This window comes from Jaculus jaculus, chromosome 4 (genome assembly GCF_020740685.1).
Source record: "Jaculus jaculus isolate mJacJac1 chromosome 4, mJacJac1.mat.Y.cur, whole genome shotgun sequence".
In the NCBI taxonomy this organism is placed as follows: domain Eukaryota; kingdom Metazoa; phylum Chordata; class Mammalia; order Rodentia; family Dipodidae; genus Jaculus; species Jaculus jaculus.
This window is the reverse complement of record NC_059105.1, coordinates 161,530,898-161,555,743: the sequence shown is the minus strand read 5'-3', so window position 1 is coordinate 161,555,743 and position 24,846 is coordinate 161,530,898. Positions and strand designations below refer to the sequence as shown.

The 24,846-nt window shown below is 46.4% G+C and overlaps 1 protein-coding gene across 1 annotated transcript in view; it reads right to left on the bottom strand.

Annotated features, from left to right (window-relative positions):
* Nucleotides 1-888: 888 nt before the first annotated feature.
* Nucleotides 889-24,846, bottom strand: part of Fstl1 (follistatin like 1) — a 66,440-nt gene continuing 42,482 nt past the window's right edge. Inside the window, exons 3-11 of the mRNA XM_045147263.1 lie at nucleotides 23,384-23,488; nucleotides 20,647-20,776; nucleotides 19,167-19,199; nucleotides 18,305-18,435; nucleotides 12,885-13,003; nucleotides 10,833-10,945; nucleotides 10,223-10,333; nucleotides 5,960-6,036; nucleotides 889-3,516 (exon numbers count right to left, since the gene is read on the bottom strand). Coding sequence (XP_045003198.1) covers nucleotides 3,472-3,516; nucleotides 5,960-6,036; nucleotides 10,223-10,333; nucleotides 10,833-10,945; nucleotides 12,885-13,003; nucleotides 18,305-18,435; nucleotides 19,167-19,199; nucleotides 20,647-20,776; nucleotides 23,384-23,488 — 864 coding nt within the window. The 3' untranslated portion in view covers nucleotides 889-3,471. The remainder of the gene's footprint in view (nucleotides 3,517-5,959; nucleotides 6,037-10,222; nucleotides 10,334-10,832; nucleotides 10,946-12,884; nucleotides 13,004-18,304; nucleotides 18,436-19,166; nucleotides 19,200-20,646; nucleotides 20,777-23,383; nucleotides 23,489-24,846) is intronic.

The window sequence follows — 24,846 nt, the reverse complement described above, 5'->3', positions numbered from 1 at the left end:
AGTGCTTAACCACAGATTGAAGGGATCCATCTGAAATAGCCCTCCTCAGGGACATCTTTAGAAAGGTGGATGGAAGTGTGTAAGTGCCAAAACAAAGGGCCAGTGTTATCTAGCTGTTTCCTCTAGATTGAAACATTTCTTCCTGGAGATATGAGATTCAGAAAGGTGGCAAAACTCGCAAGATCCGGGAGTCTCTTTTGTGGAGCTGCCTACAAGCTGCGTAGGAAAACTCCAGTGATGAAACCATTGTGAGTCAGTCAATGCTACGGTTGGTGTTTTTTTTTTTTTTTTTTTTCCTTTCTCCCCTTTGGTGATATAGTTTAGACAGTCACCTATGGCCCTGAGATTAATGTCAATAAATTCTTTGGTTCACCAAGCTAGACTTGAGTGGAATAGTTTCTTTGGTTTGTTGTTGGCTCTTCATCTGGGGTGTATAGATGTTCATATCTGCCCAGGGAAAGTCACATAACCTTCTCTGACCTCTCATCACTCCCTGCCCCTAGCCTCACCATCTATGATCCTTTTAAAGGAAACCCGTCCGCCAGACCAAGTAAACTTTCCCTCCCAGATGTGGTACTGTGATTTCATTAGAAAACTCTTCTGCCCCCTTTAAAGCTCCTGAAGCTCAAACTAACTTTTATGAGATAAATGGCTAATGTTATCACAATACATATATATATATGTTTTGTTTTTCAAGGTAGGGTCTCACTCTAGCCCAGGCTGACCTGGAATTCACTATGGAGTCTCAGGGTGGCCTCGAACTCATGGTGATCCTCCTACCTCTGCCTCCCAAGTGCTGGGATTAAAGGCGTGCGCCACCACTCCCGGCTGGCTAATGTTCTCACAATCTTATTTGGCCTTGATTGGGGGAAAGGAAACCAATGAAACTATTCTTTTCTTCTCTTTATTTATCAATAAAATCAGGAGCTACAAAAACAAATTAAATGCAGTATGGAAGCATACTAAATACAAATACATTTCCACAACCATACCGGCAACAGAAACCTGTCCAAACCGTTTCCTGAAGCCTGAGTGTTTATCAGAGGTGTCAAAGGAAGACATTCAAACTGTTGACATGAACTTGTTAGCAGGTGGAGGATCCTGCTTCCCCAAAACTGACAGAACCCAGAGCCCTGGCATGTAGGAAGGTCTCCAAGTACCCTGATGATGTTTATAAAGCCACACACAGAGAAAGCTCAGGAAGCTTGCAGTTTAGGCCCTACATGCTTTTAGAAGACTGTAGGAACCGAACCTGATGTCATCTCACTTGGTAGCTGAAGGTCGAGCTCTATCCAAGACCTTCTAATAGGCTCTTAGCAGCTTTTCCATGAATGGTTCTCGGATCACATGATCCAATGGTGCACGCAACTGCTGCCTTATTTACACAGAAGCAGCAGAAATGAACAGGAAAGTGGCCTTGCTCTTGGGAATTCAGCGGTGCAGGCGGGATACTCCTGGGTGGCAACTGTCCTAAATGTAATTGGTAATGAGACATTCTTGCTTTAAATAAACTGGTGGTATTCCTGCCCTCTCCCATTGTGTCCAAGAACTGGCAAAACTTCTTTTTTTTTGATTAAGGCAATGCTGCTGGAGTTTTCCAAGGCACTTGGACAGGAAGCTGCATTTCAGAGTGCCTAAGCGGGGTTCAAAGAGTCTTTGAATGGGATGCTCTATAAAAGCTCAGACTAGGAGGTAAAGCGGAGGCTTCTCCTTTCAAATGAGAACAAGGAGAAGTATTCAGAAGGAATTCCATTCCCAGCACAACTTTCACACAGTCGCCTGTGCAAAACAGTTGAACTGATTCCCCTCGGAGGGACTGCAATCTGAGGTTTTGCAAATGAGATCTTCAAGGTTTTTGATCGCGTCATGCTAAGTGCACGTGAAACATGGTAAAAGGGGATTTAATAATCAGAAGCCAAAGAAACAGGACTGACGGACAAATAACTGATTCCCCCCCCACACCCCCAGTGCTTAGTTTTCAGATTCTATTTCCATTTCTTATGCCTCTTGACTCATCCGATCTCTGAACAGAAAGCTTTTTCTTTACTCTCACCAGACCTCACACTGATGTGCACAGCTGATGACCAGTAGGTGGTTCTCCCTCATTCTCTTTTCCTGGGCAAGTTTGCCCAATTGTGCCCAACCCTCCAGTGTCATTTGGACCAAGGTAAAACATGGTTCATTTGTTTCCTGCCCTTTGACAATTCTTATTACGACACTGTGATTTCATCTATCATCAGAAGAAGGAAAATTGCAGGAATCTATCTCTCTCTGGACCAACTACATGAACCACAAACTTTATCACTTATCAGATCTTAAGAGTGATGCATTCTTATCACTGATGCCCAGAAAAAGAGAGAGAGAGGGTCACAGTTACTGTGCCAGCCAGAGGCACATTGGCCAGCATGTTAGTAGACTGGGATAGTCTAAAGCTCCGTCTTTTGAAATTTGCCCACGCTTCTCAAAAGACAGAAAAGCATTAATAACTTTTGGGATTTCAACAGCTGTAAATGAAGATGCTTCCTTCCTTGGCTTCTGAGGCAACAACTGTCCCTCTTGGCACACAACTGACCTACTGAATGCCAGGGGGTACAGCTCTGGGCTGTGTCTATCTGGTATGTAGTGGGGGGGGGGAGGGAGGGAGAGATTCTGAGTTACAGAGTTTCCAAACTCTTCTTTCTACCCCTGAAATGGTAGGACTACTGAAAAATAAAATAATTACAAAAGCTTAATATCTAGTCAAGAAAATGAAATGTTAAAAACAACAACAACAACGATACTATAATATTGATAATAATTGAAGAATGAAGTCAAACTTGTCACAGAGAAAGTGTTCTACAGGCCAATAGCACCTTTGGTTAAAAAAAAAAAAGTGTTTTAACATTTGGTCAGGTCTGCACAGTGCTTTCTGCACACAAGTGTTTGCAACTTTGATGCATGATCCCCCCCAGACACCCCTAGATAACCAGCAGGATGGCTAGGTATGGAGAAGCAATGGTCGAGACCAAGAGGTGAAGCAGAGATGCTGGGGGGCCTGTCATGCCCACAGTGATGACAACAGGGCTCAAAGCAGCGTGCATTCCTCTCCACTGCGCTTCCCCACCCCTCAGCATAGCCTCTCAGTCCTCACCGGTATGACACGCTGACCCTGTCACTCCTCTTGGGTGCTGTGACCTCGGAAAGGCTTCATTCAGATCCAGGCCCGCTCCTCTCCCAATCCGATGCGGTTTCCGTACTTGCTTCTAGCCCCAGGATACCGTTCGTTGACAGTTCCCTTCAAAGCGCACGTTGAAATGAAGGCTGTGGCCCGCTCCCAGCTAGCCAGCCACCCCCATTTCCTTCACGGTGAAAAACAGACACAAGGAGATGCGCTGCTATACAAGCAAATACTGGTGATTTGGGGACTGTAGCAGACGCTCGTGGGAAGGAGGAGGCGCTGGGCTCCAGACACAGGGCGCTCGGGGTGTCTTCTTAGATCTGTTTGGCACTCACTCTCTTGGTCTTTTCAGCCGTGTCCTTTGAGATGCAAGAGAAAACCGTCGTCATGGAAATAGCCAGAATTTGGGCTGGAGAGATGGCTTAGCGGTTAAGGCGTTTGCCTGCGAAGCCTAAGGACCCAGGTTTGGTTCTGCAGGGCCCACGTAAGCTAGAAAGAGCACGCGCATGGAGTTCATTTGCAGTGGCTGGAGGCCCTGGCACACCCATTCTCTCTCTTCCTCGCTCTCTCTCTCTCTCTCTCTCTCTCGATCTGCCTCTCTCTCAAATAAATAAATAATTTAAAAATATATCCAAAATTTGTTGCTGTTTATCTGGGCTTCCAGACTTTATATAAACATTGTCAGACACATGGTTCTGTCTAATGGTCTGACTCCTCTTTGGATGATGAACAGCCGGAGGACACATCTTATTCACAACATAGTCACGTGGGGCTGTCTGCTACACTGAGATCGGACCCCATCTGAATACCTATGAAACAAGCAGGTCAGGATTTTTTAAAAAATTAAAAAAAAATTTTTTTTTTTTTGAGATAGGGTCTCATTCTAGCCCAGGCTGATCTGGAATTCACTCAGTAGTCTCAGGGTGGCCTTGAACTCATGGCAATTCTTCTACCTCTGCCTCCCGAGTGCTGGGATGAAAGGTGTGCCACCAAGCCTGGCTGGCTTCAGATATTTTTAAGCCCAACTTTAGGATAAGCATAAAAAATACTAGTGGTAACACACGCCTTTCATCCCGGCACTCGGGAGGCAGAGGTAGGAGGATCACTGTGAGTTCGACGCCACCCTGAGACTCCATAGTGAATTCCAGGTCAGCCTGGGCTACCTCGAAAAACATAAAAAATACTAAAGGGAAGGTGTCCTGAATCTAATAAGTCTCAAGGAACTGATCCAGAGGGAGGCTGTCTGGGCTTGAATTTGACTTTTCTACTTCCTCAGTGACCTTGGGAAAGTGGAAGTGACTTCTAGCGTGCACGGAGTTTCTTTTCAGGTACTGAGCATATTCTGGAAATAGTAGTGATAGTTGAAAATTTTATGGATACCCTAAAAATCATTTACTTGCATAATTGCAGACTCTAAAGGGGTGAATTTTATGGCATATAAGTTACACTTCAAGTTTTAAAAAATGACCTAGGAAACCCTATTAACAGCAGTGGCTGGCATCCAGCAGACATAGCTGGCGCTCCATCCCCAGCTCCCTTGCTTGCTGCCCAGCAACTGGGTCTTTGCCTTAGGAGACCATTCTGCCCACCAATGCTGGTGGGCAGAAATCCCAGGACTGGTTTTGTAGAGATACCTCACTCCAGCTCCCTTCCACTTCGAACACAGTAACTCAGTTCCCGTACTTCCCAGCAGGAGTTAAGATTCACTTGTCTGGAAACTCCTATGCACATCTCTGGGCTATTTTCTGGGATTTCTTCCCAAATAAACTACCTCGGTTCCATACCTCAGTGCCTGCTTCTTAGAGACCACCACCAAGGCCCAGAAACTGGAAAAAATGCCCATGGCTTCTCTACCCTGGATGAAAGGAGTTTTCATAAAGTTGATTTTTCTTTTCCTTTTTATGGGGTTGAACTCACTTGGACACTCAGAATTGGTGATATTGGGAAACTCAAAGGGCTAGAAGCTTCTACTCAAAAAACTGTTAGGAGATTTCTTTTTCTTTTCTTTTTTTTAATGTCAGAGAAAGAGAGAAAAAAAATTGGCGCCAGGGCCTCAGACACTGCAATCGAACTCCAGACAACATGGTAGCACACGCTTTTAATCCCAGCACTTGGGGCGGCAGAAGTAGAAGGATTGCCGTGAGTTCGAGGCCAGCCTGAGACTACACAGTGAATTCCAGGTCAGCCTGGGCTAGAGTGAGACCCTACCTTGAAAAATCAAAAAACAAAACAAAGGCTCAGGAACCAACATTTTCACAGCATGTCAGTGGGCTATCATTTGAAGAACCTCTTCCTCAAGAATATCCTCAACTCATTGACACAAACCCTTAAACAGAAGTCTTAATTACTACCATTGAATGTCCAGAAAAGAGAAGAGGACCTCTGTGAATCATGAGCTGCTGTCCTGTAGACACATGGACATTAACTTGAGCCCTCTCTCTGTTGTGGTCCAATCCCATTCATCACACTGTCCACAAGTACTGGTCTGTGCACCTCTCAAGGAGCGTGTGGTGCTCAGGTCAGGGCGCTGGACGCACAGAAAACACTCACAGTTCTTCAAAACTCACTTGGCTGAACCTGGCTTATGCCCAGCAAGTTATAACCTACATCTGCCTAGGACCACCGTGCTCTTTGAAGAATTCCCTCGGAGAATCGTCTGCGTCACAGATTGACAGTGGAGGCCCAGAGGCGGTGTTTAGTATGTACCATCCTGGTATCCTGGTGCACCAGGTAGTGTCTGAGAAGTGTGAAGAGCCTGGTGGCCACGGCAATCCCCGAGTTGGCATGGCAACTGCTACTCACCTGATGCTTTTGCAGCTCCTGGATGTATCTGGTCATCTCCTCCTCTGCCTGGGGCTGGACCCCCTGCTGATTCTTTCCTGTAGGAAGAAGCAGAGTTCAGAGCAGTGGCGGTTATAGTAACCCACTGAGGGAACCTACCAACAGCTTTTCGATTAAGTTCCCTTTCTTTTTTTAGAGTATTTATTTTTAAATTTTTTTTTGTTTATTTATTTATTTGAGAGCGACAGACACAGAGACAAAGAGGCAGAGAGAGAGAGAGAACTCCAGATGCATGTGCCACCTTGTGCATCTGGCTTATGTGGGTACTGGGGAATTGAGTCTTGAACCGGGAACCTTGGGCTTCGCAGGTAAGAGCTTGCCTGCAAAGCCTTAGGACTTACATTTGACTCTCTAGGTCCCATGTAAGCCAGACGCTCAAAATGAATCAAGTGTGCAAGGACTGGAGTTCGACAGCAGTGGCTAGAGGCCATGGTGCATCAATTCTCTCCCCTCCCACGTCTCTTGCATTAAAAAGCCAGTCTGAGCCAGGTGTGGTGGCGCACGCCTTTAATCCCAGCACTCGGGAGGCAGAGGTAGGAGGATCGCCGTGAGTTCGAGGCCACCCTGAGACTACATAGTGAATTCCAGGTCAGCCTGAGCTAGAGTGAGACCCTACCTTGAAAAGCCAAAGAGGGGGCGGGGGAAAGGAAAAAAAAAAGTGATCTACTCCAAAACGTCTCTGTTCCCAGTGACCCCTTTAATTAAGAACCATGTGACAAAGTAGTCCTTCAGGAAAAGCTGTGGGGAGAAGAACATGGGTCCTGGCTCAGGAAATTCCTCTGGGGCAGTGATTCTGAACTGCTCACACACCCTTACAATGTCCAGGAGAACATTAACAATGTGATCTCTGGCCCAGGAAGGAGCTCAATGGGAGAATGCTTGCCTTGTGTGTGCAAGCCCCACAGTTCAATGACCAGCACCGCAGAAATAAATAAATAAATAAATAAATAAATAAATAAATAAATAAATAAATAAAACAAATTTACCTTCAGAGCTGACTTAACTGCTGTGAGATGTGTGTGTGTGTGTGTGTGTGTGTGTGTGTGTGTGTATACCGTGGGGACAGAGTGGGTGCTAGGCACCAGAGGTTTTTCTGAAAGGTGTTCTAGGTGGTTCTGTGCAGCCAGGTTAGATAACAACCACATCATTTCCTAAACTCACAGAAAAACAAGCGCTACACAAGTTCCCAAGCTACTCTTTTTGTAGATGCTCAGCCCAACTCAGAAGGTTTGTGATGGTGCCCAGGACTCTGTGTATTAAATACAATATTTACCATCAGAGAGCAGACACTGGCTAGCTTTCAGGTTTAAGAATGCCTTGGAATAATGTCTCTACAATTTTCTCCCCCGAGGCCTACAACTGTAAGATGTGCTAAAAATCCTGGGGCTCTACCTCTGCATTGGCCTCTTTTATATCCATGTGGAGCCCCGAATCTTGTGAGACAGAGGAGTAAGTAGTCCACAGCCGCGTGGCCATGGGAACTGGTTTTGCTGGATACGTGTGATGGAGTTTATCATCCACATGGCCATGCACAGGGTTTCGTAAGCCAGCTGCACCCTGACCCTGTGTGTTAGGCATGGAGAGCTATTTTATAGTTAGGCGTCTGGGAGGGAGTTCATGAAAGATAATAAGCATGGAATACATCCTGGTTGAGACAGGCTGGGCCACTGTTTTAAGCAACCCTCTGACGGCTTTAGTAGCTACAGTGTACGTGTCCTCTGGCTAATCCCCCCGAAAGCACAAACTTCTATAACTTCTAGAAAATTCCAGGCTGGAAACAGCCTCTTTCTGCTGTCATCTGTTACTAGTGTGTGATTAGCTCCCTGTCCTCCCACATGGAAGCAGGGCTGGTCCTGAGCAGTGTTGGGCTACTGGGCCTGTGGATAGTATTATTTTCCACTGGGCTCTTGCCTCATCTACTGTTTCCCTAGGTCCCTAACCTCTGCCTCTCAGTCACCATTGTATCTGATCTCCCTGAATACAATACTAGGTGCCAGCCTTCCTGTCTCAGTTATCGTCTTAAAATACTACTTTAGGGGCTGGAGAGATGGCTTAGCGGTTAAGGTGTTTGCCTGCAAAGCCAAAGGATCCAGGTTCAATTCCCCAGGACTCACATAAGCCAGATGCACAAGGTGGTGCAAGCATCTGGAGTTTGTTTGCAGTGGCTGGAGGCCCAGGAGTACCCATTTCTCTCTCTCTCTCTCTCTCTCTTTCTTTCTTTCAAAAAAATAAAAATAAATTTAAAAATATTTCTAAAAAATTTAACTTTAGGTTCATTCCCATCTGGTGTAACTTTTGAGTCTGATTCTAACTGGCCTTTCTTCTCAAACTCAACGTGACCCCTATTCTAGGCTCTTCTCTCGTCACTGTAGCTCCAGGATTTGATGGCACCCTAGTGGTTCATACCCTTTAGTTTTACTTAATTTAATTTAAGTTATTTGCAAGGAGAGGTGGGGGAGAGACTGAGAATGGGCATGCAATGTCCTCTGGGCACTGCAAATGAACTCCATGCCATGCACCGCATTGGGCATCTGGCTTTACATAGTTACTGAGGAATTGAACCCAGGTCATCAGGATTTGCAAGCAGGTACCTTTAACTACTGATCCATCACCCCAATCATTTAAAAACATTTATTGGGCTGGAGAGATGGCTTCGTGGTTAAAGCGCTTGACTGCGAAGCCTAAGGACTCCTGTTTGACCCTCCCGATACCACTTAGGCCGTATTTGCAAAGTGAGCGCACAAGGTCGCACATGTACACAAGGGGTCGCTCGTGTCTGGAGTGAAAGTGCAGTGGCGGGAACCCTAGTAAGCCAAGTCAATCTTTTGCATTGAGAACAAAGGGCCTGGCCTGGAGAGATGGCTTAGCGGTTAAGCGCTTGCCTGTGAAGCCTAAGGACCCCAGTTCGAGGCTCGATTCCCCAGGACCCACGTTAGCCAGATGCACAAGGGGGCGCACGCGTCTGGAGTTCGTTTGCAGTGGCTGGAGGCCCGGGCGCGCCCATTCTCTCTCTCTGCCTCTTTCTCACTCTGTCTGTTACTCTCAAATAAATAAATGAAAATAAATAAATAATAATAATAAAAAAGGGCCAGTCTACTGGGCTTGCCTCAAAAAAATTTTTTTATTGACAACCTCCATATAAATACACAATGAACCTTGATCATACTCTCCTTCCATCACTTTCTTTTGTCAGCCCCCCCACTTATCACCCCTTCAGTGAACCCCTTATACTTTCCAACTAGCCCCCCTTCTATTTTGATGTCATTTTGTCTTTCTTGGCACTCATGTTATACAGGTCTTGTGTAGACAGCATCAGCCACTGTGAGGTCATTAATAGACTGCCCACTGACTTTATTTTTTTCTCTCTTTTTTTTTGAGGGGGGATAGGGTCTCACTTTGGCCCAGGCTGACCTGGAATTAACTATATAGCCTCAGGGTGGCCTCGAACTCATGGATATCCTCCTACATCAGCCTCCCGAGTGCTGGGATTAAAGGCGTGCACCACCATGTCTGGATTACACTGACTTTATTTAAGGATTACCCGATTTAGATATTCCAAGAAGGGTTGAAGCTATGTTCTTTCTTTTTCTGCTAAGTATGGCAAGTTGGAAGCTTTTGATTTCCAACCACTTTTTTTTTTCCAGGGTAGGGTCTCACTTTAGCCCAGGCTGACCTGGAATTCAGTACGGAGTCTCAGGGTGGCCTCGAACTCACAGTGATCCTTCTACCTCTGCCTCCCGAGTGCTGGGATTACCACCTGACTCTTTTACATACAGTATTTCCTAAAACACCCTAAACGATTAAGTAGGTTAACATGCAAAGAGCTTAACAAATATATTTCCCAAATCAATGTTTACTTTCACCAAGGCCCCAGTCTTATCTCAGCATCAACTCACGCCCTGGATTACTTCTCTGTTGTTTGAAGGTGATCTTCAAACTTAATATGTATCTGAAACAAGTGTTTCTCCAGTCTCATCTCAGCATCAACTCATGCCCTGGATTCCTTCTCTGTTGTTTGAAGGTGATCTTCAAACTTAATATGTATCTGAAACAAGTGTTTCTCCCGCCCCGGGAGCTCTGAAAGTTCAAGTTTGGGTCCATACTTGCTCCTTGAGTCTCTTGCTCCCAGTTATGTCCTCTCCCCCCACCCCCATCATGCCCACGTTAACTTCTCATCGAGTGCCAGCACGGTGGCCTCCTCTGCCCTCCTGAGGCATGGCTCACCGTCGCAGGTCATGGCTGTGCAGACCCAGTTTCCACAGGCGCAGACACAACGGTTACAGTCCACCTCGGTCTCGGCCCCATCCGCGTACGTTTCATCCTCCAGGGCGCACTCTGTCGGACCAGAAATAGGGACAACAGTTTGGTGGCGGGAATGGAGCACTCTTTGCTAGTCTGTGCACCGGAGTGTCCCTTTTTCCAGACAAGGCCTGCCTGTCCCTCAGTAGCATGTGTCTTGGTAAATTCCCTCACCAGCACCACGACTTCTTTTTTATTTTATTTTATTTAGTTTTTCTGAGGTAGGGTCTCACTCTAGCCCAGGCTGACCTGGAATTCACTATGGAGTCTCAGGGTGGCCTCGAACTCACGGCGATCCTCCCACCTCTGCCTCCCGAGTGCTGGGATTAAAGGCGTGCACCACCGAGCCTGTCCGTGTGACTTGTGACATTACCCTCACCGTGGAGATTTTGGGCTGGTGACCAGGCCGGAGTGGTGGATGGGGGTTCGCTCAGCTCCCTCTGTAGCGCTCTACCCACCCCCTCCACCACGACCCCCTTCCCTGCCTGCATGATTCCACCCCCGGCACCACTTTCAACGTCTAGACTTGGCATACTCTTCTCGGGAGGGTTGAAGGATGGGTTGAGGCACTTGAGGAATTCCTGGAAGCTGAGTTTCCAGTCTGCGTTTTCATCCGACAGCTCAATGAGAGCATCGACACAGAGTCCTCTGCAAGGAAACACAGGAGAGCTTTGTCAGCAAGGCCTCAGTTTCCCTCCCGAGAAAGGGTATAAGCATCAGGCTCACACACGCACCAGGGGACAGCGGGGTGAGGTCAAAATGACTGTCCATTGAAAACTTCTCCACACTGACCTGTGGCAACGACTCAGCTAATTAACCTGGGATGTCAAGTTGCTTAGGCTTTTCAAATGCTTCCCTTCAAGATGACTCAAGTTATTTTATTTATTTATTTATTTATTTATTTATTTATTTATTATTTATTTGAGAGCAACAGAGAGAGAGAGAGAAAGAGGCAGATAGAGAGGGAGAATGGGCGCTCCAGGGCCTCCAGCCACTGCAAATGAACTCCAGACACGTGCACCCCCTTGTGCATCTGGCTAACGTGGGTCCTGGGGAATGGAGCCTCGAACCGGGGTCCTTAGGCTTCACAGGCAAGCGCTTAACTGCTAAGCCATCTCTCCAGCCCAGGTTACTTTATTTTTGTTTATTTATTTAAGAGCATGAGAGAGAAAGTGGGAGAGAGAGAGAGAGGGAGAGACAGAGAGGAAGGAAAAGAATGGGCACACCAGCGCCTGCAGCCACTGCAAACCAACTCCAGATGCAAGCGCCCTCTTGTGCATCTGGCTTACATGGGTCCTGGAGAATCGAACCGAGTTCCTTTGGATTGACAGACAAACGCCTTAACAGCGAAGCCGTCTCTGCAGCCCAAGTTTTAAAAAAATGGTTTGTCCACGTTGATTGACACATACTCTCACTGCCTCCGTACCCTCCACTAGTGATTGCTTTGCCTTTTCTTGTGGTGTATGACTGTTAAGTCAGCCAGACCAGAGCAGAAAAATCAAAACAGAAGAGAAATGAACCAGATGATAGGAAAGGGATATAGCTCATGAAAGAATATGGGATTCAACAAGAATCACCACAGTCACCATTCTAAAAAGAGCTTTCGCAGAAGGCTTATAAAAACCTTAGCAACATCACCCCCTCTGTTAACCAAGACCTGAGTGCTGGCTCATTTGCTTACTACCCAAAGGGCCTTGACTTAGTTATTCAAGCACAGCAACTCAAGTGTTATTTAAAAGGCTACAAGATGGAAGATTTGCAGATCCTATTCTTCATGGTCACGGACCGTTATGAAGGCCATCGAAGCTGCTCTGAACTTCTCTGGAACAAAGGAGAGGTGCCGTTCTCTTTTTTAATTGTTACTGATATACTAAAACTACAAACTTCCTAGCTTATGATTAGCTATTCAAGGATAATACAAGAAATGAAGTGTATAATACTTGTAACAATTAGGACAATCTACATGAAACAGCACTGGTCATCTTAAACATGAGAATTGAAGGGCTGGAGAGATGGCTTAGCGGTTAAGGTACTTACCTGCAAAGCCAAAGGGACCAGGTTCGATTCCCCAGGACCCACATAAGCCAGATGCACATGGTGGTACATGTGTCTGGAGTTTGTTAACAGCAGCTGAAGGCCCTGAGTGCCCATTCTCCTCCTCTCTCTATCTGCCTCTTTCTCTCTCTCTTTCCCTCCCTCTCTCAAATAAATAAATAAAATCAGAATTGAAACAATTTTAGACCTGTAGTTAAATAATACATTAATGTTACCCAGTGAGAAAATTAACCAAGAGACCATCACCCACATCACTCAGAAACAACTGAGCTATGATGTGACTCTGAAAATTTACTTTCGACAAGGGGAAAGAGGGTTACCAACCCAGGATGAATGCATTCCAAATATGTTGCTATTAATAAAAAAAATAAATTTTGGAAAAGAAAATTTTACTTTATTCCAGGTTACAGTGCTCACAGACTAGAACAGGACAGAATTCCTATTTTTTTTCACATTGACAATGGCAACAGACAGAAGGGGTTCAAAGCCCCTCTTGCAGGCAGCCTTCCCTGGGGAAGCGCCCCCTCCTCACCTGAGCAGCCTGTTGTTCTCCTGGTCAGCATACGTGCTAATGTTGACGGCAGTTTCGTTCTGCTCCACAAACTTCAGGAACTCACTAGAGTCCAGGCGAGAGTCTCCATTATCAAAGCTCTACAAAGAGCATGAAAAGATCTCTTAGGAGCGCTTGCTGAGTCCCAATTCCGTTTTTTTTCTCCCACTCTCTTTCAGCCTGACCCCTCTGTTCATTTTGGATTTACACATCCATCTGCGCCCCAGCCTGGCCTTAAGAAACTGCCATAAAAAATAGCTCCAATCACTGGGTGCCCAGAAAAGGGAGTGATACCCCAAGATGGGCACGTGAAGGTGTCTGGGTGGAAGTCATGGGAGCTCTTTCAATACAGATCCTGCTCGCAGGGTGGGGCTGGGGGGGGGGCTGCCTGGCCTGAGGCATCTAAGAGCAATCTGACTGAGTCCTGCAGATCTTCTCAACTTTACCCTGGACTTCAGCCTGGGTGGCCAAGCCCGGGACATGTGCTTCTGCTTCTCAAAAGCAATGGTATGGGGGCTGGAGAGATGGCTTAGCGGGTTAAGCGCTTGCCTGTGAAGCCTAAGGACCCCGGTTTGAGGCTTGATTCCCCAGGACCCACGTTAGCCAGATGCACAAGGGGGCGCACGTGTCTGGAGTTCGTTTGCAGTGGCTGGAAGTCCTGGCACGCCCATTCTCTATCTGTCTCTTTCTCTCCCTCTCTCTGTCACAAATAAATTAAAATGAACAAAAAATATTAAAAAAAAAAAAAAAAAGCAATGGTATGGGATCTTCTGGGCTGCCCATGGGAGCCTCCCAGTTTTATCTTGCTGCTTGATTTCCAGCCTTCTCGCCCCTCTGCCTGCACTGTGGCCCAGGTGTGGATGTGCACAGGTTGTCCTGACGACCCACCGTCACCCCCATGAGCACTAGGCGAGGGGGTGGCGAGCCCAGACGTTATTTCCTCCAAAGCAAGATGCTAAGCAAGAGTTCAGCCATCTGAACATCCAAGATGCCCAGGCCCTAGCGACAGAATGAGGAAACAGGTTCAAGGCTCCAATCAGATGCCAAGCTTCTTGCCACTGCTGTAATTGGTGGCGATGGCATCGCTGCCTTGTACGGTTGCCTGGGAAACAAACAGCACCCCCATGTTACTTTCAAGGTGGCTCCTTGGATGGTACAGGAGACTCTGGAAGAAAAGCCTGCCCAAACTTCTAGACAGAAGGGGGAAATGTATATATCCATTCTCCTTTCATGACTGCCACGTGTCACGAATTCTATATAGTTGTAAAAGTTGCCACAGCATACATAATAACAGGTATATGTGAAACAGCCATGTGGCCTCTGCATATCTATTTATTATCCATATCCTGATTCCTACAAACAGGTCTCAAAGATTCTTCATTCACCGTACACTGCCCTGGCCTGAGGAAACTTCCCGACAGTTCACCTTATGAGGTGTCGATTAATTAAAAAACGAGTAATTAAATCAGCTTGGCTAAGAGGAAGTCTTAGGAGGAGCAAAGAAAGAGCTTTCTTGAGTCAAAGTGTTGTCTGGGCTGAGCAGACAGGAGCAACTCTCTGAGATCTTTGTTGTGGTTTTTTGAGGAAGGGTCTCACTCTGGTCCAGGCTGGCCTGGAATTCACTATGGAGTCTCAGGGTGGCCTCGAACACACGACGATCCCACTCCCTCTGCCTCCCAGGAGCTGGGATTAAAGGCGTGCGCCACCGTGCCCAGCCTCTCTGAGATCTTGACGTCACCTGGGCCCAATGGCAGTGAGGGCAAAGACAGGGAGGTCCTGCTCTGGTTGCAGACACACCGTGTGGGCACGCTGGACCTGACAACTCGTACTTTGTTGGGAGACCTACGCTTGGGACTGTCTGAATCTTCATTTTGAAGAGATGGGTTGAGCCAGGCTCACATGCACTTGCAGCAGCTGGGGCAAAGAGGTCAGCGATGCTTGGCTTACGGAGTTGAGAAGCCTGTTTCAGCCCCAACCTCCAAGAGTCATCCGCCTGCTGTCACAGAGTATGACAGGCATGACACACCCTTCCTACCAGGGTCCTCTCTTCAATCTGTTATGTATCTACATGGAAGAGAAAGGTTCCGGCTCATGCCAATCCTGACTAGATTCGCTTTTCAACTGTTTTGATGTGAGGAATGCCAGCTGGGCTGGAGAGCCAGTCTCTGGTTCAGAGAAGTCTCTGTGAAGTATTTATTTGGTCTCTCATCTTCAGGCAGCTGTGGTCCAAAAAGAACAAGCTATGGACCACAGACGAACACCATGCAGTCTCTGGATAGTCACCCAAAAAGCTGAGACTTGGCCTGGAGAGATGGCTTAGCGGTTAAGCGCTTGCCTGTGAAGCCTAAGGATCCCCCGGTTCGAGGCTCGATTCCTCAGGACCCACGTTAGCCAGATGCACAAGGGGGCGCATGCATCTGGAGTTCGTTTGCAGTGGCTGGAGGCCCTGGCGTGCCCATTCTTCTCTCTCTCTCCCTTTTTCTCTCTCTGTCGCTCTCAACTAAATAAATAAGAACTTTAAAAAAAAAAAAAAGCTGAGATTTGGGCTGGGGAGATGGTTAAAGGCACTTGCTGGAAAAGCCCATAGGCTCAAGTTGGTCTCCTCAGTAACCACATAAAGCCAGATGCACAATGTGGCACACGTTTCTGGACTTCATTTTCAGTGACAAGAGGTCCTGACATACCCATGCTCTCTTTCTCTTAAATAACTAAATAAGTATATTTTTTTAAAGTTGAGATTTCAGGCTGGAGAGATGAAAGTAGTTAAGGTGCTTGTCTCCAAAGCCAAAGGACCCTGGTTCGATTCCCCAGGTCCCATGTAAGCCAGATGCACAAGGTGGCACATGAGTCTGGAGTTCATTTGTAGTAGCCAGAGGCCCTGGCATGATGTGCCCATTCTCTCTCTCTCCCTCCCTCTCTTAAATAAATAAATATAATATCTAAACAAATTTAAAAACATTCTCTCTCAAATGAATAAACTAAATAAATATTAAAAAAAATTTAACAAAGGCTGGAGGAGTTGCTTAGTGGTTAAAGCACTTGCCTGCAAAGCCAAAGGAACCAGGTTCAATTCCCCAGGGCCCATGTATACCAGATACACAAGGTGGAGCCTGCTTCTGGAGTTTGTTTGTAGTGGCTGAAGGCCCTGGGGCACCCATTCTCTCCCTTCACCTCCCCCCAAATAAATAATGTAAGTAAATAAAAATTTTAAAAAATTAGAAAAAAAAAAATTTTTAAGTTGAGATTTCTATGATGTTCCCCTGGGAGACACTGGCGCTGTCTCTGAAGAAGAACTCTGTGTTTGTCAGTTGTGAGCAAGCTTTCTTAGTTGGGAGAATGCTCTAGAGAAAAACCACTTCCCTAAGGGGCCGTGCAGAGTTTTGTGCTAGGAACCAAGAGTGTTGATAGGGGACATGGAGATATGTGGAAGGGTAGTGTGACCTAGGTACTTGGAAATCAACTCTTCATAGCATGGGTCAGAGATGCCTGAGGCTGGGTGCCAGCAAGGGATACTACAGATGGTTACCAAGTCCCAAGTGGCCCCTGGGAAGGCGTGTCCTGCCCTCGGCCACTGCTCCTTGCTATAGTCACAGAGCACAAAAGCCTGGCAGGCACCAGTCACTTGGTTTTGGAAAAATCATTTTCTTTTTTTTTAATATATTTTTAAATTTTATTTATTTATTTATTTGAGAGTAACAGACACAGAGAGAAAGACAGATAGAGGGGGAGAGAGAGCGAGAATGGGCGCGCCAGGGCTTCCAGCCCCTGCAAACGAACTCCAGACGCGTGCGCCCCCTTGTTTATCTGGCTAATGTGGACCTGGGGAACCGAGCCTCGAACCGGGGTCCTTAGGCTTCACAGGCAAGCGCTTAACCGCTAAGCCATCTCTCTAGCCCACTTTTTTTTTTTTTAAGTTTTGTTTATTTATTTGTGACAGAAAGAGAGAGAGAGAGAGAGAGAGAGAGAGAGAATGGGTTCTCTAGGTCCTCCTGCAACTGCAAATAAACTCCAGACACATGTGCCACTTGTGCATCTGGCTTTACTTGGGTACTACGGAATCGGACCCAGACTGTAAGGCTTTTCAAGCAAGTGTCTTTAACTGCTGGGCAACTGTTCCATCCTGGGTGAAAAAAAAAAAAAAAAAACACCCAAAAAACAAAGCCCATTTGCTTGAAATTAGTATGTGTTCTTGTCAACTCAGCAAAGTGATATGTTTTGTTTTGTTTCATTTTTTTCTAGAAGAGAGCTTTGGGGGTGGCGGAGACACGGGAGAGAGAGAGAGCGAGAGCAAGAGCGAGAGCGAGAGCGAGAGCGAGAGAGAGAGAGAGAGAGAGAGCGAGAGAGAGAAGAGCTTTGCTTTCTTTCCTGGAATGATCTCAAACTCTGGGATTCAAGAGAGATTTAATCACCTGCCACAAGGAAGAGAAACTCCTATCCCATAAGAATGATGCAGAAGTGTCATGTGAGCAGATTTCCGCTGCAGCCCCTCTTAATACCACAGACTAGGCTTCCACCGAGCACGCTGGGTGGCCCCAGAGCTGCCCCAGGGTCCTTCAGATGACCGGAGCTGCTCCCAAGTTCCCGGGACAGCAGGTCCTGGAAGCACACCCTGGGGTGAGCGCCAAAGGCACTGACCGAGAGATCTGAATGTACAGGTGCCAGGGCTGGGTGCTCTGGAGGGAGCATGGCACCTGAATATGTGGGTGTGTGTAGAAAGGGTCCCTGTGTGGCGTGAGTGTGTCTGTGGCTTATTGTGAGTTTCTGTGCGTCTGTGCTTGAGGGAGATGCTCCTAATGGGTATGTCTGTGATGTCATTCAGCAGGAAGAGTGCCCCAAACTACTTCCAATGACTCTCACTCTCTCTGCGAGATCTCCATGCCACACCCATCACCAAATACTATCTCCTCAATCGTTTTCTCATTTGAAAGCAGGAGCTTTCTGGGAACCCTCCCCCCCACCCATGAAACTGCGTCTCTTCCATTAAATGTGATGGACAATTGCATGGCTGGGTTCACGAATAATCTCCACACCCACAAGGTCCAGTGACTCTTCTCAGCTCTGTAGGCTGTGGATGGTCAAGTCTGTGACTTCGGAGAAATGTCAAGCAAGGCAGGAAAGGGGGGGACATGGCTGGGTCTGGGTACAGCTCACGGTGCTTCGAATGAGTTTCCGAAGTGTTACCCAGGGCACGGGAGACAGGAAGGCCTTATTTCTCACTGCCAGCCTCGCTGAGGACTTTGTGGCTTCAATGCTCAGAAGGAGCAGCAGCCCACGCACGTTGGACCCCAAAGGTCCCCTGCTGGCCGCCCACTGATCAAGAAGGTCACCAAGCAACCTTCACAGCTTCCTATGTCCATGGGAGGAGGACGCTTCCCTCCCCCCTTGAGCCCATCTCTGAGTACCTTGAAGTACTTGTTTAGGATCTCACTGTAGTTGCTGCCTTTCGAGAACCAGCCATCTGGAATGATCTCAGCTTCCAGCCACTGGATGATGCGGCGCCGGAGCTCATCACGGTTGGCTTGATAGCAAACAACTGCAGGAAAAGGGAGGGGTGTCAGCTGGGTAGACAGAGGAGGACCCCAAATCCCCCCAGGGCCATTAGCGCTTGCTGCTTGGCAGTGTGGTACAACATTCCATTGTGTCTTCACAGCACCCAGGGAGGCAGGAATATCACAACCAGGGATAAAACTGGAAAATTGTCTAACCCGGGAGTCAAATTCACATGTCTAAAATATGTATGAAGACTGAGAATGGGCGGTTAGGGCGCTTGCCTGCGAAGCTTAAGTACCCAGGTTAGATTCCCCAGGTCCCACATAAGCCAGATACACAGTGGCACATGCACCTGGAGTTTGTTTGCAGTGGCTGGAGGCCCTGGCATGCCCACTCTCACTGTGTCTTTCTCTCTCGCGCTGTTGTAAGTAAATAAATAAGAATAATTTTTCTTTTAGTTTTTCGAGGTAGGGTCTCACTCTGGTCCAGGCTGACCTGGAATTCACTATGGAGTCTCAGGGTGGCCTCGAACTCACAGCGATCCTCCTACCTCTGCCTCCAGAGTGCCGGGATTAAAGGCATGTGTCCGAAAGCCATTCAAATTCTAACATTCAATGACACAAGATAGAGCTGGGAGCTAGGAATGTGGGGACCCATTTTCTTTTGTAGGAAGTCTTGACTATCATCAGAAGATTGTGTGAGCCCAGCAAGCACTGCTGGGGACAGATTTCTGCCTAAGACACAGGCACACTGCCTTAAGAGTTAGGCACTCACCTGGGCTGGCAGATGGGCTTACAATTTTCTTCTCTGGAAGACAAAAGGGAGAAACGTGTTGTGCAAAGTGAAGAATAAAAGAACATTTCTATGTATTTCCATGTTTAAAACTGACCCCCCCCCCCAAGCCTTTAATCCCAGCACTCGGAAGGCAGGGGAGGAGAATCACTGTGAGTTCGAGGCCAGCCTGAGACTACATAGTGAATTCCAGATCAGCCTGGGCTAAAGAGAGACCCTACCTAGAAAAACCAAAAAACGAAAATAAAAATACTGTTCAGCCTCACAAATGGCACTGTTTGTAACTTTTTTATCATTGTGTCTGAAATTGTTATCTCTCCTTCCTTCTTGGGTTTCCCTTTTCTGGCTTTGAGGACAGTGAATTGCCCTCCTGGATTTACAATTCTTCCCATTGGGTAGAGGGCTTTGGGATTCTGAGATTTCACAAGAAGAATTATTCTGGAGGAAATGGAGTGACCTAGATCTAGGACCACTTTCTTGTTTTTTTGTCCAGGGAAGACTGAACAGGGCTGTGGGCTTGGCAGGAAGCGGAGACCTAATTAGCAATCATGCTTGGGACTCCTTCCCTCTAACTCTAGAGACAACGACTTGAATTCAAAAGAGAGGAGGCTCAATTCTACCAGCAGCTGAGAGGTAACCAAATTTGAAGTGTAGTGAAGAGAGAAATTCAGCTACTTTCTGAAATGTATGGAGTTCCTTTAAAAATTCTCCTACTGGGGCTGGAGAGATGGCTTAGCGTTTAAGCACTTGCCTGTGAAGCCTAAGGATCGCTGTTCGAGGCTCGGTTCCCCAGCTCCCATGCTAGCCAGATGCACAAGGGGGCGCACGCGTCTGGAGTTCGTTTGCAGAGGCTGGAAGCCCTGGCGCAGCCATTCTCTCTCTCTCCCTCTATCTGTCTTTCTCTCTGTCTGTCGCTCTCAAATAAATAAATAAATAATTAAAAAAAAATTCTCCTACTGGGGCTGGAGAGATGGCTTAGCGGTTAAGGCCTTTGCCTGCAAAGCCAAAGGACCTGGGTTCGATTCCCCAGGACCCATGTTAGCCAGATGCACGAGGGGGCACATGCGTCTGGAGTTCCTTTGCAGTGGCTGGAGGCCCTGATGTGCCTATTCTCTCTCTCTTGCTGTCAAATAAATAAAAAATATTTTTTTTAATTCTCCTATTATAGTTGCTTGATTACTGATGTGGTCACCTATCTACTTTCTAGCCATAGACAATGCTAGAGGCTGACTGACCCCCAGGGTCTGATACAGGAAATCCTGGGCAGAGGTTTGAGCCAACCAAGGTAAACCTGGCAGGCTTATGATGTCAGGAGGCTGCATCTCCACCCAGTAGGTTGATCTCCACAGCTCTGGGTGGCTGTGGACGTAGTGGAAAGGTCATGTTCATCCGAGCCACACTGCTCTGTTCTCCTATGTCCCCAGGGCGAAAGCTGTCACAGGGCGATGACGGCAGGCCTTACCTTTGCAGTGTCCATCATAATCAACCTGGATTTTGGACCCGGTGAGGCAGGCATCTCTGTGCAGTTCACAGTGGTTGAGGTAGGTCCTGCCGTTACTGCCACACACGGGCCTCTTGTGAGGTTTGCATTGCTGAAAACAGAGACCCACAGGGGGACATTTGTGTGGCCGTGCGTGCCAACGCATGCCCACACACCGCCATCTTGTGAGGGGACTCACACCAGCAGAGACTGGGCCTGTATGCCACCAGGGTACGGGTTAGGGTCTCCTCAGCTCGGTTCCTCGGTGACCCTGCCACACTTGATATGGGAGACACTCTGTTTTCTGTAGGTCCCCGAGGCCTCTGGTCCACCCTGGTCTATTGTCATTTTTATTTAATGAAGCGATGCTTTCTTATGGCTTAAATGTTAAGTGTCCCTTCCAAAATTCTTGTTGAAACTTAATCCTCAGTGCAACAGTATTAAGAGGCTAGGCTTTTAGGTGATTAAGTCATGAGTGCTCCTTCCTCATGAATGGAATCAAGGACTTTGTAAAAGAGGTTTCACACAGCATCTGCCCTGTGTGAGCATGAGCATTCAAGAGGCCATTTGGAAGTAAGAGATTGGGCTCTCACCAGGCATCAAATCTATTTTTGCACTTTACACCCTCCAGAACTGTGAGAATTAACATTTCCATTACTTATAAGTTGTCCAGGTCAGGGTGAACAGAAAGAACATTTTATTCGAAGCCAGGAACTTGGAAACTTGGTGACTTTGATAAAGGTCAATCAATGTCTGTTTTTGGATGATCCGAGAGCCATTCAAATTCTAACATTCAATGACATAAAATAGAACTGGGCGCTAGGAATGTGGGGACCCAGCATGTGCGCACACACAGATACACACACCCACACACACCCACACAAACACACACACAGACTTCAATTCTTCCAAGGCCTAATTATAAAGATCTCTTGCTTTGTGTGTGATTTCATCTTACTTTCATAATCACTATTGTGAGGCCAAGGATGAAGTATTACAGGAAATCATTATGGACAGGAATATGAAACAAAGTTCATTTTTTTTTAAACTTGGTTTTGGCTACCAAGATCACAGTCAAGCTGTTTCTTTAGATTTTTTTTTGGTCGATTTTTTTTTTTTTTTTTTAAACAGGGGAAGAGAGAAAGGGAGATTAACTCAGAGTAATAAAGCAAGAAGGAGTAAATGTTGAAAGAATCAGAACCCTGGGCTTGGAAGAAAACCCAACCTCTCCAATCTAGCAATGAAGATACCCAAGACCTGAAGGAGGAATTTTATTTATTCACGTAGCTGATATCTACTACGGAGTGCCTGTGATGAGCTGGGTGCTGAGCATAGCTACTCATATTTCACACCATCTCCAGAGAGTGTGATTGCTCAAAATCACATATTTCCACGAGGCCAAGCTGTCTAGATCCTGCCCGCACTCTACGTGAGGGTCTTCAGGAAAAGGTCTCCCTAGAGTGATGGGGTATAGGTTTTAGGTTGGGGGACTTTCCCCTCTGGGACAATGGGTCAGGGTCCAGAATCTAGGGGACTAAATGGATTCTGTTTATTTGCAGAAAAACCTGTTTCCAGACTATGGGGTGGTTTGATAGGAGGAAAAAGAAACAGTCACATGGCCAGTATACCCACAGCCATTTTAGGAGTGAAAATTGGCTAAAGTCTTGCCTATTTCTCAAAGACTCATTTTGCCTTCTCTCTCTCTCAAATAAATAAATAAAAACACTATTTAAAAAATGTATATCTTTTAACCTAGCAAGCCCAATAGCCATCAATTCTACAGAAATAAGGTTATTTGTACAACAATGCTACCGGATATTGGCAACCAACCAGAGAGTCTCCCAAATTCCATTTATGAGGAAATGCCTGACTATGTCTATGTCTCCTGCTTTTATATTGCTAAATATTATGCAGCTGTCTAAATGGAAGCTCAAACTGCTGATCTGAGTGCTACCCATGATACAGTGAGGAGTTTATATGAGCATGGGGGAAAAAAAAAACCCTTGAAAATATATATCAAGTTATTAATGCCTGTTACCTCTGGCTAATGGGATTGAGAGTTATGGGAAGATTATTAATCTTATTTCTGTACAAATGTCTAAATACTTACCTTATTTTCCATATAAAGCAACTGTTAATTAAAAAAATCTTATGTAGCTAATTTGTTTTTTGCAGCAGAGACTGAACACAAATCTTTACAATATGCTAGGCAAGTGCTTTACCACTGAGCTACAAATTGCATGTATGTAAATCTGTAAATATTGTGATCTCATTTTTGCATAAGATAGGGAAACCCTCATGTTTATATTAGCACAGAAAAAAGTTGGAAAAATATAAACCAATATACACAGCCATAATTTTATTTTTATATAAGAAAAGCTGAGCCGGGTGTGGTGGCATATGCTTTTAATCCCAGTACTTGGGAGGCGGAGGTAGGTGGATCACTGTGAGTTCGAGGCCACCCTGAGGCTATATAGTGAATTCCAGGTCAGCCTGGGCTAGAGTGAGACCCTACCTCAAAAAAACAAAAACAAAAAACAAAAAACAAAAAAAAAAAGAGAGCTATCTCTGCATTTAGAACTAAATAAATAAAGCCTGACTTTTTAACGCTGGGGAAAGAGTCCCGCATGCCACTGAAAAGACGAGCCTGTACTTTTACGGAGATGATGCACTTGCCAGCATTGTTGGGGTGGCTGTCCCCAGTGCCACCAAGACTCACCTCGATGCAGAGGCAGGTGGGTTCGCCCTTCTCTGTGACTGCACATTCCCGTCCGGCTCCACAAAACACATTGGCACAGATCTTGGATTTGCTCCTCAGTTCTTCCTAAGACAGAAGTCATAAATGAAGTTGTCACTGAGATTTGGATTTGCTCCTCAGTTCTTCCTAAGACAGAAGTCATAAATGAAGTTGTCACTGCCTATCATGGGATGAGCCCGTGGCGGCAATGACCTTTAGGTTTTGGACTTCAGTCTGGAGTCATGGTACTGAAGGGTTTTCATCAGACAAAGACCTCCCCCACCCCCAGAGAGTTAGCACCAAACTTCCAACACTTCTCTGGCTCAGGTTCATGTCCTTCTGAGTTTCTGATATTCTTTCTCTCACAGCAACAATACCTTTCTTACACACCTGCTTCCTTCCATTTAAAAAGTGTGTATTGGGCTGGAAAGATGGCTTAGTGGTTAAGGCGCTTGCCTGCAAAGCTTAAGAACTCATGTTCGAATCTCCAGGTCCCACATAGCCAGATGCACAGTGATGACAAGCGCGCAATGTCACACATGAGCACAAGGGGGCGCACGCGCCTGGAGTTCATTCATAGTATAAAACATGGGCCTGGAGAAATGGCTTAGTGGTTAAGGCACTTGGCTGTGAAGCCTAAGGACCAGGTTCAATTCCCCACATCCCATGTAAGCCAGATGCACATGCATCTGGACTTTGTTTGCAGAGGCTAGAGGCCCTAGAACACCCATTCTCTCTCTCTCTAATAAATAAATGAATGAATAAAATTTTAAAAAATAAGGCATGCATTGAGAACTTATAATGCCAGTTAAGGGCTGGTGATACCAAGGCAGAACTCCATGACTTATGGAAAGGGATATTTAGAAAACATACAAGGAAATGTGACCACAGGCGTCTAAAGGAGTCGAGGGAGGGATGAGAATCAAATGAGGCAACGAAAGATAGGAAGAAATGGAAACATTAGAGGCTTTTAAGATAGGGGGAATAGATCTTAACCCTGAGAACTGTTCAAGGCAATACCATCTCGAGGCAGGGTCTCACTCTAGCGCAGGCTGACCTGGAAGTCACTCTGTATTCTCAGGGCGGCCTTGAACTCACGGCAATCCTCCTACCTCTGCCTCCCGAGTGCTGGGTTAAAGGCGTGCACCACCACGCCCAGCAGTAAACTTCTTTTTAAAAAATTTTTTTTTTTTTTTTGTATTTCAAGGGCATTTTATTTCTTTATTCCTCTGTAATCTAGTACATCCTATATTTGTTTTCATTCATTCAAAACTCTAAAAGGAGGGCTGGAGAGATTGGCTTAGCGGTTAAGCGCTTGCCTGTGAAGCCTAAGGACCCCGGTTCGAGGCTCGGTTCCCCAGGTCCCACGTTAGCGCACAAGGGGGCGCACGCGTCTGGAGTTCGTTTGCAGTGGCTGGAGGCCCTGGCACGCCCATTCTCTCTCT